The sequence below is a fragment of the Solea solea genome, chromosome 13 (assembly GCF_958295425.1).
Source record: "Solea solea chromosome 13, fSolSol10.1, whole genome shotgun sequence".
Taxonomy (NCBI): domain Eukaryota; kingdom Metazoa; phylum Chordata; class Actinopteri; order Pleuronectiformes; family Soleidae; genus Solea; species Solea solea.
In genome coordinates this window covers 6,665,821-6,685,713 of record NC_081146.1, presented here as the reverse complement: position 1 = coordinate 6,685,713, position 19,893 = coordinate 6,665,821, and the positions used below count along the sequence as shown (strand labels likewise).

The 19,893-nt window shown below is 41.7% G+C and overlaps 2 protein-coding genes across 8 annotated transcripts; one reads left to right on the top strand and one right to left on the bottom strand.

Annotated features, from left to right (window-relative positions):
* Window positions 1-209: 209 nt before the first annotated feature.
* Window positions 210-5,351, top strand: foxj2 (forkhead box J2). Of its 4 annotated transcripts, none has more exons than XM_058647453.1 (10): window positions 210-448; window positions 735-1,090; window positions 1,193-1,267; window positions 1,356-1,448; window positions 2,054-2,212; window positions 2,297-2,765; window positions 2,866-3,012; window positions 3,122-3,223; window positions 3,409-3,750; window positions 4,654-5,351. In XM_058647453.1, the coding sequence occupies exons 2-10, from the start codon at window positions 761-763 to the stop codon at window positions 4,761-4,763; spliced, it is 1,827 nt and encodes a 608-aa protein (XP_058503436.1). In that variant the 5' UTR covers window positions 210-448; window positions 735-760; the 3' UTR covers window positions 4,764-5,351. The 4 variants fall into 4 exon arrangements, with proteins under 4 accessions (XP_058503436.1, XP_058503434.1, XP_058503435.1 ...); XM_058647451.1 differs by having other exon boundaries at window positions 3,122-3,262; XM_058647452.1 differs by having other exon boundaries at window positions 3,098-3,223.
* A 1,174-nt stretch (window positions 5,352-6,525) lies between these two features.
* On the bottom strand, window positions 6,526-18,632 carry epn1a (epsin 1a). 4 transcript variants are annotated; one of them, XM_058647446.1, is made up of 14 exons: window positions 18,589-18,630; window positions 17,479-17,541; window positions 15,797-15,957; window positions 15,563-15,664; window positions 15,072-15,230; window positions 14,280-14,408; window positions 13,839-13,959; window positions 13,057-13,238; window positions 12,862-12,933; window positions 11,914-11,997; window positions 9,334-9,637; window positions 8,149-8,313; window positions 7,684-7,926; window positions 6,526-7,126 (listed from the first exon to the last, which is right to left on the bottom strand). In XM_058647446.1, the coding sequence occupies exons 4-14, from the start codon at window positions 15,629-15,631 to the stop codon at window positions 6,666-6,668; spliced, it is 1,989 nt and encodes a 662-aa protein (XP_058503429.1). In that variant the 5' UTR covers window positions 15,632-15,664; window positions 15,797-15,957; window positions 17,479-17,541; window positions 18,589-18,630; the 3' UTR covers window positions 6,526-6,665. The 4 variants fall into 4 exon arrangements, with proteins under 4 accessions (XP_058503429.1, XP_058503430.1, XP_058503432.1 ...); XM_058647447.1 differs by having other exon boundaries at window positions 13,081-13,238; XM_058647449.1 differs by lacking the exon at window positions 8,149-8,313 and having other exon boundaries at window positions 18,589-18,632.
* Between the last annotated feature and the right edge of the window lie 1,261 nt (window positions 18,633-19,893).

Sequence of the window (19,893 nt, the reverse complement as noted above, 5' to 3'; positions counted from 1 at the left end):
CTTGTGTGACTGTGTGAGAGTTTGGTGGAAAATGTGAAACTTCCAGGTCGTTTTTCTGTACATATTGACAGGGCCACAACTTGCTGGAAAAATGCTGGTGAAACATGAAGAGGTGGGACTGGCTCACAGAGGCGGGCCACAAACGTTGAGGTCACAGAGGAGGAGGAGTGAGTTACGTCATTGTGGTACAGTCAGAAAGGGAGGGAGGGAGACGCAGGGAGGGAAAGAAAAAGGAAGCTCTCGGATAAGTTTTTGTGTATATTACTCCAAAGATACACAAACTCTCACAAGCCGGAGGTATGGTTTGAGGCCTTTTTTCCAGATCAACATGCCGAAGGGAGGAATCTGAAGAGCACAGGGGAAAACAGTTTATCTGCAGTTGTGCACAGCTGATGACATCAAATATTAACACTTTCTAAGGCCTTGGGCCTCGAGTGGCTACAGATTGGTAAGCAAGTCATTCTTCCTCAGAAAACAGAATGTAAGTGTAACGTAACTCTGTTGACTCAGTCATGCAAAGTCTTAGTTTGTGATTAGGTCAGATTACAGAGCGGTACAAAGTGTCTCGTCTGTGCTCTTACTGATTGATGTTTGACACTGACTGGAAGTACAGGAACAGCATGGTTGACAGTATTACAGTAACACGTCAAGGCGACTACTGCGGCACTTCTCTATTCAAAGTAAACAAAGGTAAACGGCATTTTGATCCAGCACCTCTTCTCCTGATCCTTCAGACCTTGGACAGACACAAACAGAGACAATGTCCTCTGACTTGGACTCCAGTCTCACTAGTATCGACTGGCTTCCTCGGCTGGGAATCAGCAGCCTGCGCTCGGGCAAAGAGAGAGGAGGTGGAGGTGGAGGAGAGAGGGACAAGAAGAAAGATAGAGTGAGGGAGAGAGTGGACTTCCTACCCTCTGTGCAGGACCCCTCCCCTTCAAACTCTAAAGGGAAACCCCCTCACAGCTACGCCACTCTCATTGCCATGGCAATAGCAGCTGCACCTGAGAGAAAGTTGAGTTTGAATGACATCTACACCTGGATCAGTGACACGTTCCCGTACTACAGCCGAGCAGGCCGAGGATGGAAGGTGATGTTTAAAGTAGAACATGTTGTTAGTTTCTTAAGTATAAATACTTTGTGCTTCAAATAAGTTTGTGACTGTGACTGTATTCTATTGTGTCGTTATCAGAACTCCATCCGACACAATCTGTCTCTAAATAAATGCTTCAGGAAAGTTCCTCGGCCACAGAATGACCCCGGCAAGGTGAATTTCCCTTTACACACTGTTGTTGTGCACATAGATGTACTTTTGTTAGAATGAGCGTGTTAAGTGCCTTGTGCTCTATTTGTAGGGTTCCTACTGGACAATGGATGGACCGACAGAGGTGAATCAAGTGAGGGCTCCTAAACGTCCCTATCCAGAGGAGGGGGAGGAGGAGCAGGATGTACGTGTTATCACCGACTCTTTACTTCACCATCAAATCTTGCTAGAATGAAAAATAACAAATACGTGTAAAGAAATATAATTTTGACTAACTGCAAGGTTGGCTTTTTGGCACTTCATATATTCTAGTTATAGGCACTTCACATGGGATTAACAGTAGAAACCAAATATACAACAGGAGGCAGACTCAGAGTTAATAGTAGATTGTTGAGTTCCATGAGCGGTTTATTAAAATACTCACGGACAGACGCACTCATTTCAATTCATTACTAAACTAAAACATATTTTCTTACCTTTCCCTTGTGATATGTGACTATTCAGGCTTTTATTAGTCTTGACTTTCTGCCCAGTGCAGTTTTTGAGATTTCTACCTCCAGACCTGAGCACTGAGCACAACATGGTTTAGTGTTAGTAACAGCTTTAAAACTCTGGCAGTTCTCATAACAACGACTCTCTGTGAAAGAAAAGAGGGACCTTGAGTTTGCTGGACAGACAATGAACATGTTTTTTCTCATTATTTTCACCTGACTGGTAGTTTAAAATAAGTTTTTCTTTTAATAATATAACATGATCATTTTAATACTCTAAAACTGTTTCCTCTCACAGGCTCCAGAATTACCAGGGACACCATCTGATAGTGGAGCCTCCCCTTATCAACCACAGCGGACCTCCCACTCAGACCGCCAGCTTCTTCACGCTGAGCCACTGAGCGCCATCAAGCAACAATCACCCCAGTCTGTGTCCCTCTCTCCTCCCCCATGCAAGGTGAAACTGTGTGAAACATCTCCTCACACCAATAAATTAAATGAACAGCAGGACAATAAATGATTTTGTCTTTCATTTTCACAGCAACCATCACCGTACATGCCAAGTCCAGTTTCTAGTGTCCCCAACACTCATCCATCTGTCCTTTCTTCAGCTGAGCTCCCACCTGCGGTCTCTGTGTCCCCCATTCATTCTGTCCCCCTCCCACATCCACCCACTCCCAACGCCTCTGTCACACCTCTGTCCACCGCTGCTCCCTCTTACTCTGTTGCCGCTGTGTCTTTTCATGCCAATTCAGGACACGTTTCTGTCTCCACTTTCTCCTGCGCTCCTACCATGGCGCCTGTGCCTGTTTGCACTGTGACAGGGCCCACTCACCACACTCACCACACTCACCCCACTCACCACACTCACCCCACTCACCCCACTCACCCAGTCCATGCTTCCACTGATCCTCCGCTGCGTTTCACCTTTGACGAGCTGAATTTACCAGACTTGTATGCATCTTTCAAGTCTCTGGTCAGGAATATGCGTGAGAGAGGAGGCTCACAGTGTGAGTATGATGCACAGCTGCTTCAATTACCCATCACATATTGAATACATTATAAACGGCAGAGAGGAATGACTTGAGATTTTTTTCCTTTTCTGTTCAGCGGACATTCTCCCCCTGGCTCTCCCAAACAATGACACTACCCCACTCCACACTCCAACTCTACTACCACTGTCTCCTCAACCTGTACCACCACCCGCTCCACTTCCACCACCAGCTGCACCACCTGCACACCCACCATCACAGTGCAGTGAGTCTCACATCACTGCCTTAACCCAAAAATGCTTGCATCGTGTTCAAACCAGCAACATTAACGTACACTTCACCTTCTAAAGTTTCCTCCCTGTCCTTCACTTCAGCGCTGCCTCCTGACTGGTTCAGTAACCCAGAATCCCTGAGGGAGAGCTTCCGCATTGCCAGCAATCTAGACTGGGCAAACATAGACCTCTCCAATCACCCAGGTCTGGACTCTTTACCACAGTCTTGCAACACCATTTCAGGTCCAGGACTATTTTGGTCACCGAATGTTTGATTTTACCTTGAAAACCTACATCAAAAAATGTTCATGTCATTGTTTGGTATCCTTTTTTCCATATGACTATAGACACTAGAAACGGTGTTTAATGTCTCTCATTGTCTGTATCAGACCTGCTGGAGAGCATGCGGCAGGCGGAGCTCTGTGACTGGGCCCTGGACCCTACGCTCTTCACCTCCCTCTGTGACTCTCTGAACCGCTTCTTCACTCAGAAAGGCATGATCACCTCTGGCAACAACTCCCCAGTAGCCCTTGGTGTGCCTCACACCTTACAAGCTGCACCGTTCACCCACAATCCACCCCCAACCCTTGCCAGCCTCATTCACCCCTCACCCCTGCCATACCCTCCCACATTTCACCCTGCCAACGGAGCACAGCCGCCGCGCAGAGCTCTGCACATGCAGGCACCAGGCCTCCAGAGACCGCAGCTAACTCATCCTCCAAACACAGCCGGTAAGTCCAAATAGTTTCACACTGTCACAGCAATTTAACGCAGCAAGGCTTGTGGAATTCTTTTAAAGGTCCAGTGTGTAAGAATTATTGGGATCTTTTCCAAGCACATTAGGGAAATAAGGCACTCGCTGCACACTACAAAAGATGCCATTCTACTTCTTTTGTGTAGTAAGCTTATACATAAATACATAAAACACACACACACACACCATGGCTGGTTTGTCTATTTAGGCTGCTGAGGAAACATGGTGGCACAAAATGGTGGCCTCTATAAAGCGAGGCCCATATACATATACAGATGTATATAAATCACTTATTCTAAGGCTATATAAACAAATGAGTTGTTATTTGTGAGTGATTACATTCGCAAGAAAATGCTGAATATGTGTCCTCTGCAGTCAGAATAAGGCACATGAAGTTCCAGATTTACAACATGTATGTTCGTCTCACGCCATTTTAATTCTAGCTTTTCTATAATTGTTTTTTTTTTTTTTCTGTAAGATATTTTATGGCCACTTCAAGTCTTTACTTGTTGGGACTCTTCTTTGTAGCGTGACAGGGAGAGAGGGGCACACAGCAAAGGCAAATATTTTAATGTACATAATATGGCTAACTCCAATACGGTATAAAGGTCAATATTTTCATTATACCTCATGTGGTAACGCTCCATCCTGTATTAAATCTATAGCAAAGCAATACTGATTTGAAGCTCGACTTAAAAACATGACATATCAGACTGCAATGTCAGAAAAAGCACAATTATAATTGTTTAAAGCTCATTCAGCCCTTGTCCATATGGACTATACTCATCACTGACTCCAGAGGTTCCATCAAAATCTAATGTAACCATTCTAACTGGGATACTAGTTTAATAATTAAAAATGATTCCCTGTTCTGTCTCAGCTGGAATGCAATCCCAGTCTACAACACCACGACAGCGTCCTCCATTAAAGAATCTGCACAGCAACAGTGAGGAGATCCAGGACGACTTTGACTGGGACACTCTTGTTTGACCTTCACCGTCTCAGTCGATAGAAACACTGAAAACAGAACTTCTCACAGAGATGGGACTCTTTACTGCCATGTACACTAAGCTCTATGCAGAGGCTGCCTCACTGGTGTGTAGGTTTGGGATCATGTTATGTCACATGACTGAATGCTGTATTTCAAAGTTGACATTGTAAGTCTTTTTTTCCCACCTGTATTCAAATTCATATGCTGTAAGTTTTGTTTAGCTTATCTTCTGCAGGTCATTGGCAGGGTGTTATTTACTCATGGAACGTAGATTAATTAACATATAAGATAAAATAAAATGAAAGTGTATTCTTGTCACATGGGATGACATTATGGGATATAAACAAGCATTATCTACAGAGCAAGCATGAAACCAGCCAAACAATGTACTGTTTTAATTTTATTTCATAAATTTCTTTTGATTTTTTTTTTTTTACCATTTTACTTTGCAAATGTGAATGTTCACAGTCGACACCACACAAGATTCAACCTTACCCAATAAAAGAGATATTTTTTTCTTGTCGATATAAAATAACAATAAATTCATCTAACTAAATTAAAAGAACAGCATGGAGCATGTTGTCAAGTCCCTGTTTTTGTCTTCTTTCATTCACTGAAACATTGTCTTTTCTTTTTTTTCTTTCTTTTAAGAAGCATCAGTAGCTCTCCTTTCCTGAAGGAAGGAAGGATGAAACACAAGGGCAGCGTTGAACGGTGAAACCTGTGCACCAGGGATTCCAAATGAAATGTTGTGACTGGACAAGAATAAACCAAATGTTTTTTTCAGACAGAAAAAAATCCCAAAACCTTTAAGGTTGGCAGAGAAATGTGTGACCCTTACACTACCGCCTATGAAATCCCAACATTACATAATATTAATACAAGTGACATTTTGTTTTAAAAACTAAAATATGGATGTCATTTTCTTCCTTTCTGAGTCACTGAATTAAGGTCGGACAGGAAAAATGAAGACAGATATTGATACATTGATACGTTATTTGCATACTTTCACACTCACAAAAAAGCATTCATGTTGTCATTCACCATGTTCACACGTACAAACTCACTCAAACATTTTTCCACATCAGATCAATGATGTCAGAGCGCTCTTTAGTTTTCTAAAATAATCAGGAGGAGAAAAAATATAGAAAATAAGCTTTTGATTTAAATGGCATGATGTTTGATTTTCCTCGTTCAGTGGTTCCCAAAAATTGGAAAAAAATAAATTACATTTCACATTAAATTAAATTATAAGTGAACTATCTGAAAATATTTGACCATGTTGTGCCTAAAATGTTAATGCAGGTGTTTCAGTCCGTATCTCAGTCGGGAGTAAAATCCTCCCTCATGCACTCGCTCGCTCCGCGTCAGTGATACAGTGTTTGTTTTCATTCTAGAGGGAGATACAGAGGAGGAGGGAGGTTCAACAGTTTGTGTGTTCAGTTTGTTAGTGGCTATGTCCCCTCTCCCTCCAGCTCTCTCACTCTCTCAGTGCAGTAACATAAGAACAGAGTGACACTACTGAAAACACCTCCTGCTTTCACAGACGTTCTCTCATTTCATATAGGACTGAAAAAAAAACATGAAGGACAATACAGAACAGAAAAGGATTAAAACAAAAATAAATAGATCTCTATTTCCCACCCCAAAATAACCCATACTGAAATTAAATCAAAAGACCAAAATCCAGAAAATTAACCTGTAATGAAATAATGCTTTTGAAAGGAAAAGAAAAAGAAATGTGGGTAATTTTTTTTTGTCTTTTCTTTTCTTGAAATATAGAGATGTAAATATTTTTTTTCTTTTTGGACACAAAGTGTGTTGAAGGGGGATGAATGGAGGGGGCAGCAGATACGACAGAAGAGGGTGAAACAGGTGAGCTAAGGAGTGGTGACACTTCCTCAAAGAAGAAAAGGGTTGGTGCTCGCTCCCGTTGTTCCTCCACCTCCCACTGATCCCCCTGCACCCATCACTCCTCCAGTTCCAGTGGGCCCACCCAAAATCAGATGTGGAGCACCTCCGGACCCCAACAGAGCCGAGCCCGGGGGCGCCATGGGTGAGAGACCGCTGAAGGGGATGCCCATGGGAGTGGCCTGCATCATGCCCAGGCCCATTCCTGGAGCCCCCATACCCACGCTCATTGGCCCCATCCCCATTCCTGGTTGCACCATGCCCAGCATGGGATTGGGAGGCACAGGACTGGTACGGAGGCTGCTCAGGCCGAGTGATGAGGGCTGAGGTGAAATGGAGGCCATGGGCGGGGCCACACCAAATGGGTTGGTGGAGGCAGGTGTTGGAGAAACCCCCCTACTTGAGATGGTGCTCCCCGGAGTCACTGCCATGCAAGGAACCGGAGATGAGCCTGAGGGTCAAAGGCAATGGAGGGCATGTTACAACATGAGTCACTAGAGAATATCTGGTATATCATCAATATACTTTCTTCATAACATTAAATAAACTTCATACTAGAGGTGCAACTGACATCGGCATTATTCACCAGGTTGACACGTTTCTGTTCTCACAAACTTAATAAACACTGCTAAGTACCTAAAACTTTTCTCTTTTTCCATCCAACAATTTATCTGACCAAAGTTTAAGTTGCTCAAGTTAAATTAAGCAATTTGTGGAGAATTTTGTCTGCACTGATCTGGCCATAGAAAAACCAGAACCTGTCAACCTCTACTACACGTTCACGCGTGACTTTACAATGTAATTTTCTTATCATAGACGACTTGGATGCTTCAGTGTAGTTGTTCATAACAATTTCATCTACTGAAGAGGAACATTCATCTAAAGTATGAAGAATGAACCACTGATCAAGTTTTTTTAATGCAGTTTAATGTAATGTGACACTATATGTTTGTGATGCAAATGACTTTGCTCTTGTTACAGACGGTCAAATCCATAGCTGTGACTAACCTGTGTTTTGGAGGAAAGGATTGTGCGCTGAAGAAGAAGAGATAGAAGGAGGTGGTGGCTGTTTAGGTTTGGGTTTAGACGACAACAGAGAGTCGAGGTCCACCAGCGCTGCATTGGGGCCGAGGAAGGACTCGGGGGTTTTACGAACAGGAAGGCATGAATCGAGAGACGACAGGTCGAAGGGCACCGGTGAACCTGTGCTATCACAACCCATCCCCAAGGATCCTCGTCGCTCTGGGTCTCCTGGTGGTGTGGAATAAAGGAAGAACAGAAACAGCAAGTCAGGCACTGAAAGATAAATGTAAACTAACGTAATACAGTTTGAAATACTGTTACAATAGACAATAGAGGAAGATGAAATGTAGGACAAGACAACTGTTCTGTGAGCATGCACTTGACAAGTCTGTAGCTTCATGTATTTACCATGGTGTTTGTGAGTCCATGTAGCTTTAAGTGTGAATGTACCTGTGCCATTAGTATGTTTGGCGTTGCCACTCCAGATGTCGGAGGTGACAAGGTCAGAGGCAGGGAGTGGCCCGTCCCTTGCCCAGGGATCTACTGACCCCCCCGAGGAAGAGGTGCTGGGAGGTATTGGGGGGCCCCAGGGGTCGGCACTTGGGGGGGTCACAGCTACAGGGGAGGGGAGGAGACGGGGAGGGGGTTAACAAAGCACCTTACAGGTACAACTCATAATAAGGAAGGAGCAGGAGGCTGGGCTGGGTTTCAACAGTGCTGTTTCTCTCCTTCACCTTGCAATATCACATAAAAAGGACTGGTAGAAGAGGATCTGTCTACAATGTTATTTAATATATTAAGCTAAGCAAAGGTAAAGGAGAGATAATAAGAAGCAATGCCATATATTAAAAATGGCATAAAAAGGGAAAGAAGAGAGGTCGGGTTGAGACACAGCCACAGCCAGTCCTTAGTAGAAAAAGGGAGGATAAAATCCCTGGTTTAGACACAGAGGTAAAATGGATTTCACATGCTTGCTTTCCTCATCACAAAAAGAAAGCATGTGAGTGGATGAAAATGTAACAAGGATGTTGTGTTGACAGGAAATGGGATGGTGGAGTGACAAAGAGTAAAAGTCAAAAAGTCTTCATGTCTCTTTTCATCCACAGAGCAGATGATTCTTTTTGCAAACGCCGTCATAATGACATTCCCACCAACCAAAGGCCTGGGTCATTGTCTCTGTCTTCAGTGTCCACAGATCACTGCTTCACATTTCTACTTCAAATACATGGCCACAGTTTCATTCATGCTATAATAACGAGTCAGTCACCAGGAGTTTGCCCTCATTTTTATGTACATGTTGTAAATGTTTGGGGACTGGTAGATTTTCTCACATAATTTCAAGCAAGTTTCCATGACTAACGTCTTCTACATTGTCTCTTTTGACCATAACAAAAGTGTGCCATCAGCAGAACTGGAAAGTGTTGTGCTGCAGGGAGCATGCACTGTTGGCACCCACAGTCTGTGAGGACTCGCACTATACAGGTGCCCACCAGTGTCCGCATAGGGTCAGCGGGGACCACCAATGAAATGGGCAGATAACAAATTCACATCACGCTGACCCTAGCAGACATGTGGATGTAGAAAGTATGACCCAGGCCTTACTGGCTGTATGTGACCAATGCTGCAGCTGTGTACCTGAGCTTCCCCAAGGGTCCACATTGTTAACTTTGTTGGATGTTTCTCCCCATGGGTCTGGAGGAGGAGGGGCTATAGTAGGAGGGGCTCCCCCACCCCAAGGGTCAGAATTTGTAGGAGATGTTGGTGAAGCCACACCCCATGGATCTGGAGGCGCTGCACCCCACGGTCCAGATGCAGCAGGGGCAGGAACTGTGGGTGGAGGCGATGGCCCGGCAGAGCCAACAGTGGCCACAGCAGCAGCAGCAGCAGCACCAGCAGGGGCCCCCCAGGGGTCCACGGCACTCAGCTCCATCAGAGCGCCCTGATCAAGACAGTTATGGATTAAAAATCTATCTGATTTAAAAGACTGATCTGAGGACAAAACCCACGTCACATTCTGAGATTATGCCTGAGAGATGATGTACACGCCTGAGAGTTAGGTAGAAGCAGTGTGTAACACAGTCACAACGGTGCTAACTTCTGTCATTTTTCAGAGGTTAGCACAGAGACATTAAGTCCTGGATGACCTGTAACGTTCTACTTTTAAACTCAGAAAAAAACAGGTCATTATACTCGGCCCTAAACACCTCAGAGAAAAACTTTCTGATCACATTGTCACTTTAGATGACATCACCATGGCTTTCAGTTCCACTGTGAGGAACCTTGGAGTTACTTTTGACCAGGAAATGTAATTTGATTCACACATAAAACTAATTTCCAGAACAGCCTTCTTCCACCTGCGTAACATTATGAAAATTAGAAACATTCTGTCCTTACAGGATGCTGAAAAACTAGTTCATGCTTTTGTTACATCTAGATTAGATTACTGTAACTCCTTATTATCAGGATGTTCCAACAAGTCTGTTAGAACCCTTCAGTTCATTCAAAATGCTGCAGCATGAGTTCTGACAGGAACTAGAAAGAGAGACCATATAACTCCAGTGTTAGCTTCTCTACACTGGCTCCCCGTACAGTTTAGAATTCAATTTAAAATCCTCCTCCTCACGTACAAAGCACTTAATGGTCAGGCCCCTTCATACCTGAAAGACATAGTCTTACCCTATCACCCTAACAGACCACTTAGGTCACAAAATACAGGTTTACTTGTGGTTCCCAGAGTCTGTAAGAGCAGAATGGGAGGCAGAGCCTTCAGTTACCAGGCTCCTCTCCTGTGGAACCAGCTTCCAATGACAGTTTTGGAGGCGGAGCCTCTCTCTATATTTAAAGTTAGACTTAAAACGTTCCTTTTTGATAAAGCTTATAGTTAGAGCTGGTTCAGGGAAACCTGGACCAGCTCTTAGTTATGCTGCTATAGACCTAGACTGCTGGGGGATTTTCCTGTGGTGCACGCACATTCACTCTCTCACACTCAGGGTATGAATATGACTTTTTATGTCATTAACCTTGTCTCTTTCTCTCCCTAGTTTGTGTCTTTATTTCCTTCCTTCCCTCTCTCTCTCTCTGTGTATTCTCATCTTGCAGGTTGCAGGATCAAGATCCAGTTTTCGAGGCTATCCATATCATACATATCATCACCAATATTATTGTGCTATAATTAAAAGTCGATATCATTGACTGTATAAACTTGTAACTTGATACAGTTGTTGTGTATCTGCTCCTGGTCTCTCTCTCTATTCTGTCTCTACCTCATCTCCCTCTTGTCCTTTCTCTCCCCCCTTTCTGTCCCCCACCCCTCCGCTGTCCCCCATTTTCCTTTCACCCCAACCGGTCGAGGCAGATGACTGCACACCTCTGAGCCTGGTTCTGTCAGAGATTTCTTCCTGTTAAGAGGGAGTTTTTTCTCTCCACTGATGCCTAGTGCTTGTTCATTGTGTGAACTGTTGGGGTTCTCTGCTCTCCTTGATGTTGTCTATGTACAGTGCCTTGAGATAATGTATGTTATGATTTGGTGCTATACAAATAAAATTTAATTGAATTGAATTGTTGTACCATTTTACTCTGGTACCCCAAGGGAAGGGTGCCAAAAATGGAACGGTTGGGGTTGGCTATTTTGGTACTATTCCTAATGAAAATGTTAAAAAAATATGTCCCATACCAAAATGAACCTTTCCACTCAGTGGAAAAACAGATATAATAAACAAAGGATAACAATGGAGGGAATCCATCATATCGTTTTTTGGGACATCTCTCTGTTAAAATTGGCAGGTTTAATGTTTTTCCCATTCCATTACCGTTGTCACCCAGAAGCAACCACTCTCAGCCATCCAAGCAACAGCCGACAGTGTGTCTAGATCCATTGTTAAGGTGCTAGACCACCGTGCCAGGTAGCCCAGCAGAAAGTGCCAAAATATGGGACAATCTAGATCGGTTATTTTGGTACTCTTCACATCTTTTGAACTGAAACTTAGAAAACTGTGTAACATGCCAAATTGTTCCAAACAGTACTGCTTGGTGGAAATAGGTATTTATTAACCCCTTTTACACCATCTCTTTAAGGCAGCAATTGATTCCATGTTGATTTTCAATAGAAATGTGCAAATGTGGAATATTGGTCGATTGTTGTTTTGTTGTTTGTTTGTATGCCAGCAGCAGAAGTAGCGACACAGCTGGATCAGTACACAACACACACACACACACCTCTTCTGCTTTCGGTTTCTCCCTCCTACTCTCTTCGATGGCCATCTGCAGTCTCAGGTCATCGCCTCTGCGCAGTCGCTCTTCCTGCCAATAACACAAACCATGATATCAGCTGCCTGAGACACAAAACCTCAGAAAGCAGAACACAGATTTAAGATCAGATTACATTCCACAAGTCCGAAGAGGTGGAAAAAAACAAATCAAACACTTACTAAATTCAACAAGACCTCCCAAAACATGGCAATATATGTATTTTCTGCAATGTTACACAGAAAATAAATATATTCAGGTGTCATAAGGCTACCAAAAAGAAAGTTAAAAATAGCTACAGTATATCATATCATAATCAAAAGAGCAGCAGACTAACTCATCTGAGGAAATAGGTTTCACCTCCAAAATAGTTGAAAAATTTAATTGACTGACACCTTGACAGCATTATCTATTAAACACTCAGCAGTGGTTAATGGTCTAGATTAATAAAGAGGTGCAGAGGGTGCAGGCCTCTGTCCATTGCATTGATTAGGTTAAATTAGTTAACACAGCAAAAGAGAAAAGTGGAGCAGGTAAGGAAAAGAGTGCATTTCATCTCAAGCGTACAGCTGAATGCATGCTATCAAAAGAGGGTAGGAAAGGATCATTAATGTTTATAAAGCACTCAAGGTTTATCTCAGTTATGATAAATATGTGCCAGTGCCATGCAAATTCAACAATTAAACCTACTTCACATGTATCAGCACAAGAACTTAGACAATTGAATTTTTAAGAATTAACAGTACAGTGTATCTGCAATCTGATGCTCAGTTGTATCTTGAGGAAAATGACGCATGACAAAATATATAGATTTTTTTTTTGATTAATCAGGACTGGTATGTGTCTGAGAAATGGACAGAAACACAGATGGTTGATGACCGGCTGACCAGTCAGCTGGGCACTTTCTATGCCCCTGACCTTTTGGTGAATCTCTTTGCTCAGTGTGATTGCAAAGCGGAGATCTGCATCCTCCAGAGGGTCCTTGCTAGTCTGGGAGAGGTTAGGGGGTTACACAGTGAGAGCAAATCTAGGTGTATCTACATGTATAGTGAATAATATCAGCAACATCCCTCTGTGAACATGGGTGCTATAACTGATCATAGCGTTGTGTACCTCCAGTAGACTGCCTCGTCCTACCTGCTCTGCCTCTTCTTTGCTCATAGCTAAAGCCAGCTGGAGCTGCAGGTCTTCCTCTCCAGAGCTTTGTGGCCACGCCTGTTCAGGATCCGCACCTCCAGAGTGGGAGCCTACTGACAAGCTACCCCCCAGGCTGGGAGCTGAGGGAGCTGAGGAGGCTGGAGGAGAAGAGCTTGTCAAAGTTTATCACTTACAAGGGTTGTCATGATGAATTTCAAACTCAATAACGACACCAACGAAAATTAACAGGCACATTTTTTCATTAAGATTAGAACAAATCAAATATCACCAAAACTATTTTTAAGCTGTCTGAAAAAGTGCTGTGCTTCTCAACTTCATAGCCACTGCTTTATAGGATTGTTTGCACAAAGGCTTAGCGCATCCTTGGCCAACATATTTCAGTTACCGTAAAGCCAAAGACTAAACATCTCCAAACACAAGAGAAAGACGACAACGACAAAGATAAGCAACAGCAAATAAAAGCACAATAGATCATCATTGTTTTCCCAAAGTAGTCAACATGAAAAGGGCATGGGTGGCATTTTGAGCTTTTCCCATTCTCCCTAAACGCTGTTTCCGTGTGGACAAAACACTGATACGATAAAAAAGAAAATGTTTGCAGATTCAACTAGACTTGTTGTTCACCTTTTTAGTATTGCTTAGTATGTGTATCAACCTGTCAAAACCCCTTAAATATAATACTGTCATTCTTAGCACTTGTTGGATGTGTGAAACATTGACTTAAGTTGTCTTCTCACCACTGGAGGTCTGTGCCATCTTCTCTTTGGTTTTGAGGGCGTGGATCCTCTCCTCTCTTAATCTCTCCTCATCTTTCAACAGTGTCACCAGCTGTTTGGCTTTCTCTCGCACATTAACCCCCTGGAAAAAAAAAACCATGAATCAGCCCCAATTTATCGCTGATAATATTAACTATTACAGAGACACATAAACTTTTTTTTTACCACTGGAGTTATTTAAGGTGTACACATAATTGTTGAGTACACTGTTTCATTGATCAAAAACCCATAAAAACTTTATAGCCGTCTTTGTTTACACAAGAGGTCAGAGGCACAATGTAAAACGTCCTTGAATGAACTACAAGCAGCATGTTTGACAAAGTATGCAAGCAATCTACATAGTGCACCTTACCCACTAACAACTTTCTTCACCCCTTTGTGGGCATGGGTGTGTTTGTGTACCTGGTCTTTGCCGTCCCTGTCGATATACTGGAAATCCTTGAGGGTCTGGACTGCATAAATGTTCTCTCGACACTGTTGGGCAACACGTTCTGAACCCGTCTTGATAAGGTACTCCATAAGAGTCATCGCCTGTAGAAAATATAAATCACAACCACTGCAACTGCACAAAATGTCTGAATACTGAGGTAGTGGAAATACAAATATTGAAGCAGTTAACACCCTTGTTAGTTTTCATATCCTTTCACAATCAAATATGCAGACAGCAAGTGTGCTATGGAACTCACAGAAAACCAAAATACTAAACACTACACATTCATGAAAATTACAAATAAAAACGTACAGCCTTAATAATGCATACATTAAAGCCAGCAATATGTGGGAAGTGTCTGGAATCCCATGCTTATTCATTGACTAAGTCTCTAAAAACACACACCCACACACTTAACAATCCTCCTTGTTATGAGTGGTAAAGGAATTTCAGACACACTGGAAACATCAATATTGTAGTTTTACACTAACAATGTTTACTTTACAGTGTGAAACTGTGGCAGGAAACTTAGCAATATCTGTGTTCATTACACCATAGTAACAGATTGAGTGAACTATCTAGTTTAAATGTCACACTCACAATTCACAAAAATATAACACAACCAACAATGAATATAGTGCAGTACACTGTTCAGTAATTAAGAAGTGAATTTGTAATAATATAATATATGCAATTCACTCCAAGAATGTACTGAAATAGAACTGGGATATGTCACAATAGGTGAACCCAACAAGCAAACACACCTTGTACACATGTCTCCAGTTCTTGCCATGGTCATTGAGGCGCTTCCACACCATACTCATGATTTCTGAGAAGGCCACAACATTGTAGGTCAGATCAGCAATCTCTGACATCAGAGAGCTGCTGGGGCCCCATGGGTCATTGGACGTTGCCTCTCTAACCTGGAAAATAGCATAGCAAGAGGCCAACTTTAACTTTTTTCCATCAGAACTCTGTGACAACACGTTACACAGCTCTAAGTAGCAGTGTAGACTTAATCACAGAACAAGTCATCAAAATAATGAAAGAATAATCTAATTAAATTAGCTCATACTGCGTACAACATGGGGAAAGAGACTAGGCCGCTTCCAAGACATATTAGATTATCAGCAGCTACAGAATATAATTTGTTTTGCAGAAATACAGTACATGGGCTTCCATTAAGTCATGAACATGTGAGGGGATGTAAAAAAGAGAAGAAGAAAAGCCAGATAAGCACAAAGAGATACTCAACCTTGATTTCAGCCTCTGAATAGTTGTGGACGATGTTCTTTACTTGTCGCCGTAGCGATGAGGTCGACATGGCAACAGTCTGACTGCCGAGTTCTGCTGCAATCTTACAACATAGTCAGAAAAGAAGAATTGTAAAGTATAGGCAACAGAATACAAACAGTAGTGGGGCAAAAAAAAAGATTTAATTTCAATTCTGATGGTATCAACTGAGGGAGACAGACAACGTCGTGCACACCTGTTACACAAGAATGATCCAGAATAAGGGTCTCTCCTGTTGGTGTCTTTTTGTTTCTTTGTCTTGTGCACCACTCATTCATGGAGTGCTTTGTCTCAGCTGGTCTGGTTCTTCCTGTGGCAACATTGGATCTCAAAACCACACACGCATGGAGATGAAAACTATGGAATGAGATTTAATTAATGTTAAAAAATTAATTCAGAGTGACGTGGGAGGCTACAGCTGGATCACAAAATGTTAACGCTATAAATGCTCAGACTAATTCGAGGCACTTTTTTTTTTTAAAGGACAAGGGAGATATTCAGCAGCAAGTCACATGATTTGTTGCTGATTCACACATGGTTGGTAATTTGATGCAACATACTGCTTATATATTTTATCTAACATATCAAAGCAAAGGCTCTTTAATAAAGAAAATGACAGTTTTTTTATTTAAACATTTAAGAGAAAAATAATGTATAAAAAATATAAATTACAATTGTTTTGTTTTATAATATAGATTTCAACAGGCTATTCCTGGAAAGAAAAACAACGTTTGTTCCTGACACTTGTACATAAACAAATCTTCACAAACCTACAATGACACACAATTCATACAATATACATTTAATACATCTCAAACTCATCCATTAAACTGTCTGTACATTTACTTTCCTGAAGGTATGCAGCAGTAGTACTATGTAGTAGTATGCAGCAGTAGTACTAAATTATTATTATTTTTAAACAGACACTACTTTTTTTAATGCTGCTGCCTCCCTCATAACAACACGTATCATTTTAATTAATGTCAAGTGATAATATTCATTACAGCACTATGTGCTTTTATCTGGAATTTATATTTGCAGGCGGCAAAACCTCACAATCATCACAGAGACTGGGAATTTACCCACAAAGGACAATCATATAACGCTGTGTTATTCACTCTGAGGATGGGACATGGAGGATGGGCCAAGATTATTCATAATAAAAGTTGCGGAATGTACAGCGACATCTCAGAACATATAGTTCTCAAACACTGAAGTAGTTGATCTACAGCAAACTACTCCTGTCAGTTATTAACACTCAGCTTTGTGTAAAGTGAGCATATTATCAGACAAACTTGGATAAACACTGTCTGATCTAAATAGTGAGTTCTGTTTTGCTGAATTTGATAGATACTTTATGTCTCATGCATATGGTATAATGGCAATGGGAATTCCGGGGAATGATTATATTGGCACGGAACAAGATCCCCCAGGGCCTTCTGAGCAGTGTTAACATCCTACAGCTGCTACAATCCACCAAATGTTCATGTTTTAGCACATTACGGAAATATAAATTATTTGAAAAGTTGTCAGTTGTTATTCAAGCAATGTAAAATAGAAAAAACTGAAACTAATGATTACTAGTTTTAATGACATTTTTTATTTAGTTTCCAACTTCCATCAATCAGAATTAAATTAATTCACATACGATCAGAGAATGTAAGTGCAACATGACAAACATGGCAGACAAAGGTCACAGCTGTTCTGTTTACCTCTCAAGGGATTGAACTTAGCCTAACTTAGCTATGTAATTAACTGGCATTGATTTGTAGGTCAGAGAAATATGAGTCCATGTTGCATAAGTGAACTGAATATAGGGAAACCATTTGAAAATTCATTTCAGCGACTCCCGAAGCTCTCTATCAAAGTTCAACTCACCAAGCAATCTTTGACAAGAGGCCCGAACATGTTGTTTGTGTCAGTCCTCCAATTAAATTATGTCTACGTTCAGACACCATGTTAGGGGAAAGAAATCAAGTTTAATTATCCATGTATAAAGCGCTGAAACAAATCAGTGCAAGAAAGCCAAATATCGCCTTGTCATATTCTTTGACAGACAGAAAACTTATTTACATTAGCACACAGCGAGCTGGGGTTGAGCACAATTATACGTTGTAAACATCAGCAAATCACAGTTACAGCAACGTTATCATATCCGAGTATATTGTGTCGCTCTATATACATCATCAACTAAGCGAAGGGTTGTCATTTAAACCAATCTAATTCATTCCTCTTGTCACTTGCATACACTTGACATTTCACAGCCAAATGAAGTTACTCCCACACAGCGAGCCCGCTCATAGATAACAGACACACAACTGCAGCTTTCCCTGTCACACCTAACAAGTTAGCCACCTGAGGGTATGCTAACCACCAGAGAGTAATATGTTCACTTTCATTATGCTATCTGACAAGCAGCTGATAAGTGACGCTAGCAGCGTGAGTTAACAGGTACCACATTACAAGTGTTTACAAGAGCACACATGTTCCACAAAGTCCTTAGCACAAGTTTGACAGCATTCAAACCTAGTTAGCCAACTAAAGGTAGCTGTCATATAACCATGTTAGCTTACATTAGCACTTCGAAACCTATCCATTCCCACCTCAGCTAACAGTTGACTAGCACTTTGCTACCGGGGTCTGGGTAAAGTTTTAACAGAATGAGAGAGGGGTTCAGCTGGCCACGAATGAGCGAACCAACAGAAGTCCCAGCCACAGCAATGTGTCTCATTGGACTAGAAAACAAGGTAACGGTTCCCTGACAGTTTGACTGAAATCACTTGCTGCTGCTAGAAAATATTAGCCAGCTAGCAGTTAGCTGGCTAGCTGCTACCACTTCGAAACTGCACAGCTACACCGTCTAAGCGTTACCAAGGACACGCCCTGCTTCAGGGCAAAGCGTAACACGCGCATTCAGGTAACCGGGCAAATGTCAAAAAAATATTCCCAAAGCTCCGCAATAAATACCAAAATAAAGTGTGTACTGACCCTGTTGTGGCTTGGCTGTACGAGGAGATGGCCGAACTTCCGCTTCCGTTCTCGGCTACAGGAAAGACCGCACCCCCCTGTAGCTTTGTTTCTCTGAGATGGTAGTAGCCTCATGAATTATGAATTAACAGTTATTAACTGCCAAAAAAAACCTCCTAACTAATATAAAACGATACTCAAGACGATGCGTTATTGTTGTTTAAATCATTTGACACAAATGTGTCGTTTTGACTGTTCAAAATTCAAATCGGTCTGTCATGAAGGATACAAAAAAAATCACACCTGAAGTACTCAAGATAAGAATAATTATTGGTACTTTATTCAATTTACTACTTAATAGTTCAACTCAAACGTATGATCAATAAATCAAGCTTTATTAAAACAAGAAAACTTAAAGTTGTCTCTGACCTATTTTTTATATTTAGTGGCATGTTTCTTGTGGATAGATTTAATTCTGAACTTTATCTGTTGTTTAAATCAATAATATATTGTAACCATTATTGTCACAGTCAGTTTAATTTGGGTTGGTTTGAAAATACAGAACAAGGTGCAACAGGTCACATCATATTATTAAGATGTATTTTACCCTTTAAGTTAAAGACTAAACACAGAACCACAGAAACTTAAATCACACTTTAAAAGGATAATTCAGAATTTTCAAAGTGTGTTTATGGTATTGCTACATATTTTGATTGGATGTTCCTTAGTGTCTGCTAAATCTGCTCAACAGTTGACCAGTAGCTCCTATGTCCTTGCAAGCTAAAAAAAAAAAATGTAGATTTTTTTTCAATATATTTTGGAGTGGAGAGTAGATTGTTTTTATGCTCCAGTTTCCAGCTGGGAAAAGGTTGGTTAACAGTGAGATGAAGCAAGAAACTTATTGTCAAGATATCCAGACTTAGAATTAGATAAGCATTTTCTTACAGGGCTAAAGTCTGTTTTTCCTTCTGTCCCTGGTAATAACCCTGTCCCGGGCTAGTTCATAGCAACGGTGGTACACTTGGCACCCTGCTGGGCAAAGACAGTGTTGAAACTGTGTCAATACCTTCTATAACCCTACTTCAAAAACTATCGCAAACTATCACTTTAAAATTCACTGTTTCTTCTTTGGTGTTTTACAGCAGTTGACTTCTGTCAACGATTCAATCTTAAAATTCGATATCAACACATTACTGCTTCCTCAGTTACTGTCTCTCTGCCTTCCCCGGTAATGCTATAGCCCACAGTGTCCACAGAGAGGCATCCTTGAACAAACCACAGCACCAGTAGGAACTGGTGCTGGGGTCTGGGGCAGGAGCGTTGTGC

What these genes read in the sequence shown, in the direction of transcription:
- foxj2 (XM_058647450.1), top strand. Translation starts at nt 761, where the DNA reads ATGTCCTCTGACTTGGACTCCAGTCTCACTAGTATCGACTGGCTTCCT. An exon ending in GTCTTGCAACACCATTTCAG is followed by an intron (nt 3,263 to 3,408) that starts GTCCAGGACTAT and finishes TGTCTGTATCAG; the next exon opens with ACCTGCTGGAGAGCATGCGG. An exon ending in TCATCCTCCAAACACAGCCG is followed by an intron (nt 3,751 to 4,653) that starts GTAAGTCCAAAT and finishes GTTCTGTCTCAG; the next exon opens with CTGGAATGCAATCCCAGTCT.
- epn1a (XM_058647446.1), bottom strand. Translation starts at nt 15,631, where the DNA reads ATGTCGACCTCATCGCTACGGCGACAAGTAAAGAACATCGTCCACAAC. An exon ending in GACGAGGCAGTCTACTGGAG is followed by an intron (nt 12,934 to 13,056) that starts GTACACAACGCT and finishes AACCTCTCCCAG; the next exon opens with ACTAGCAAGGACCCTCTGGA. An exon ending in TCCTTTCCTCCAAAACACAG is followed by an intron (nt 7,127 to 7,683) that starts GTTAGTCACAGC and finishes TTTGACCCTCAG; the next exon opens with GCTCATCTCCGGTTCCTTGC.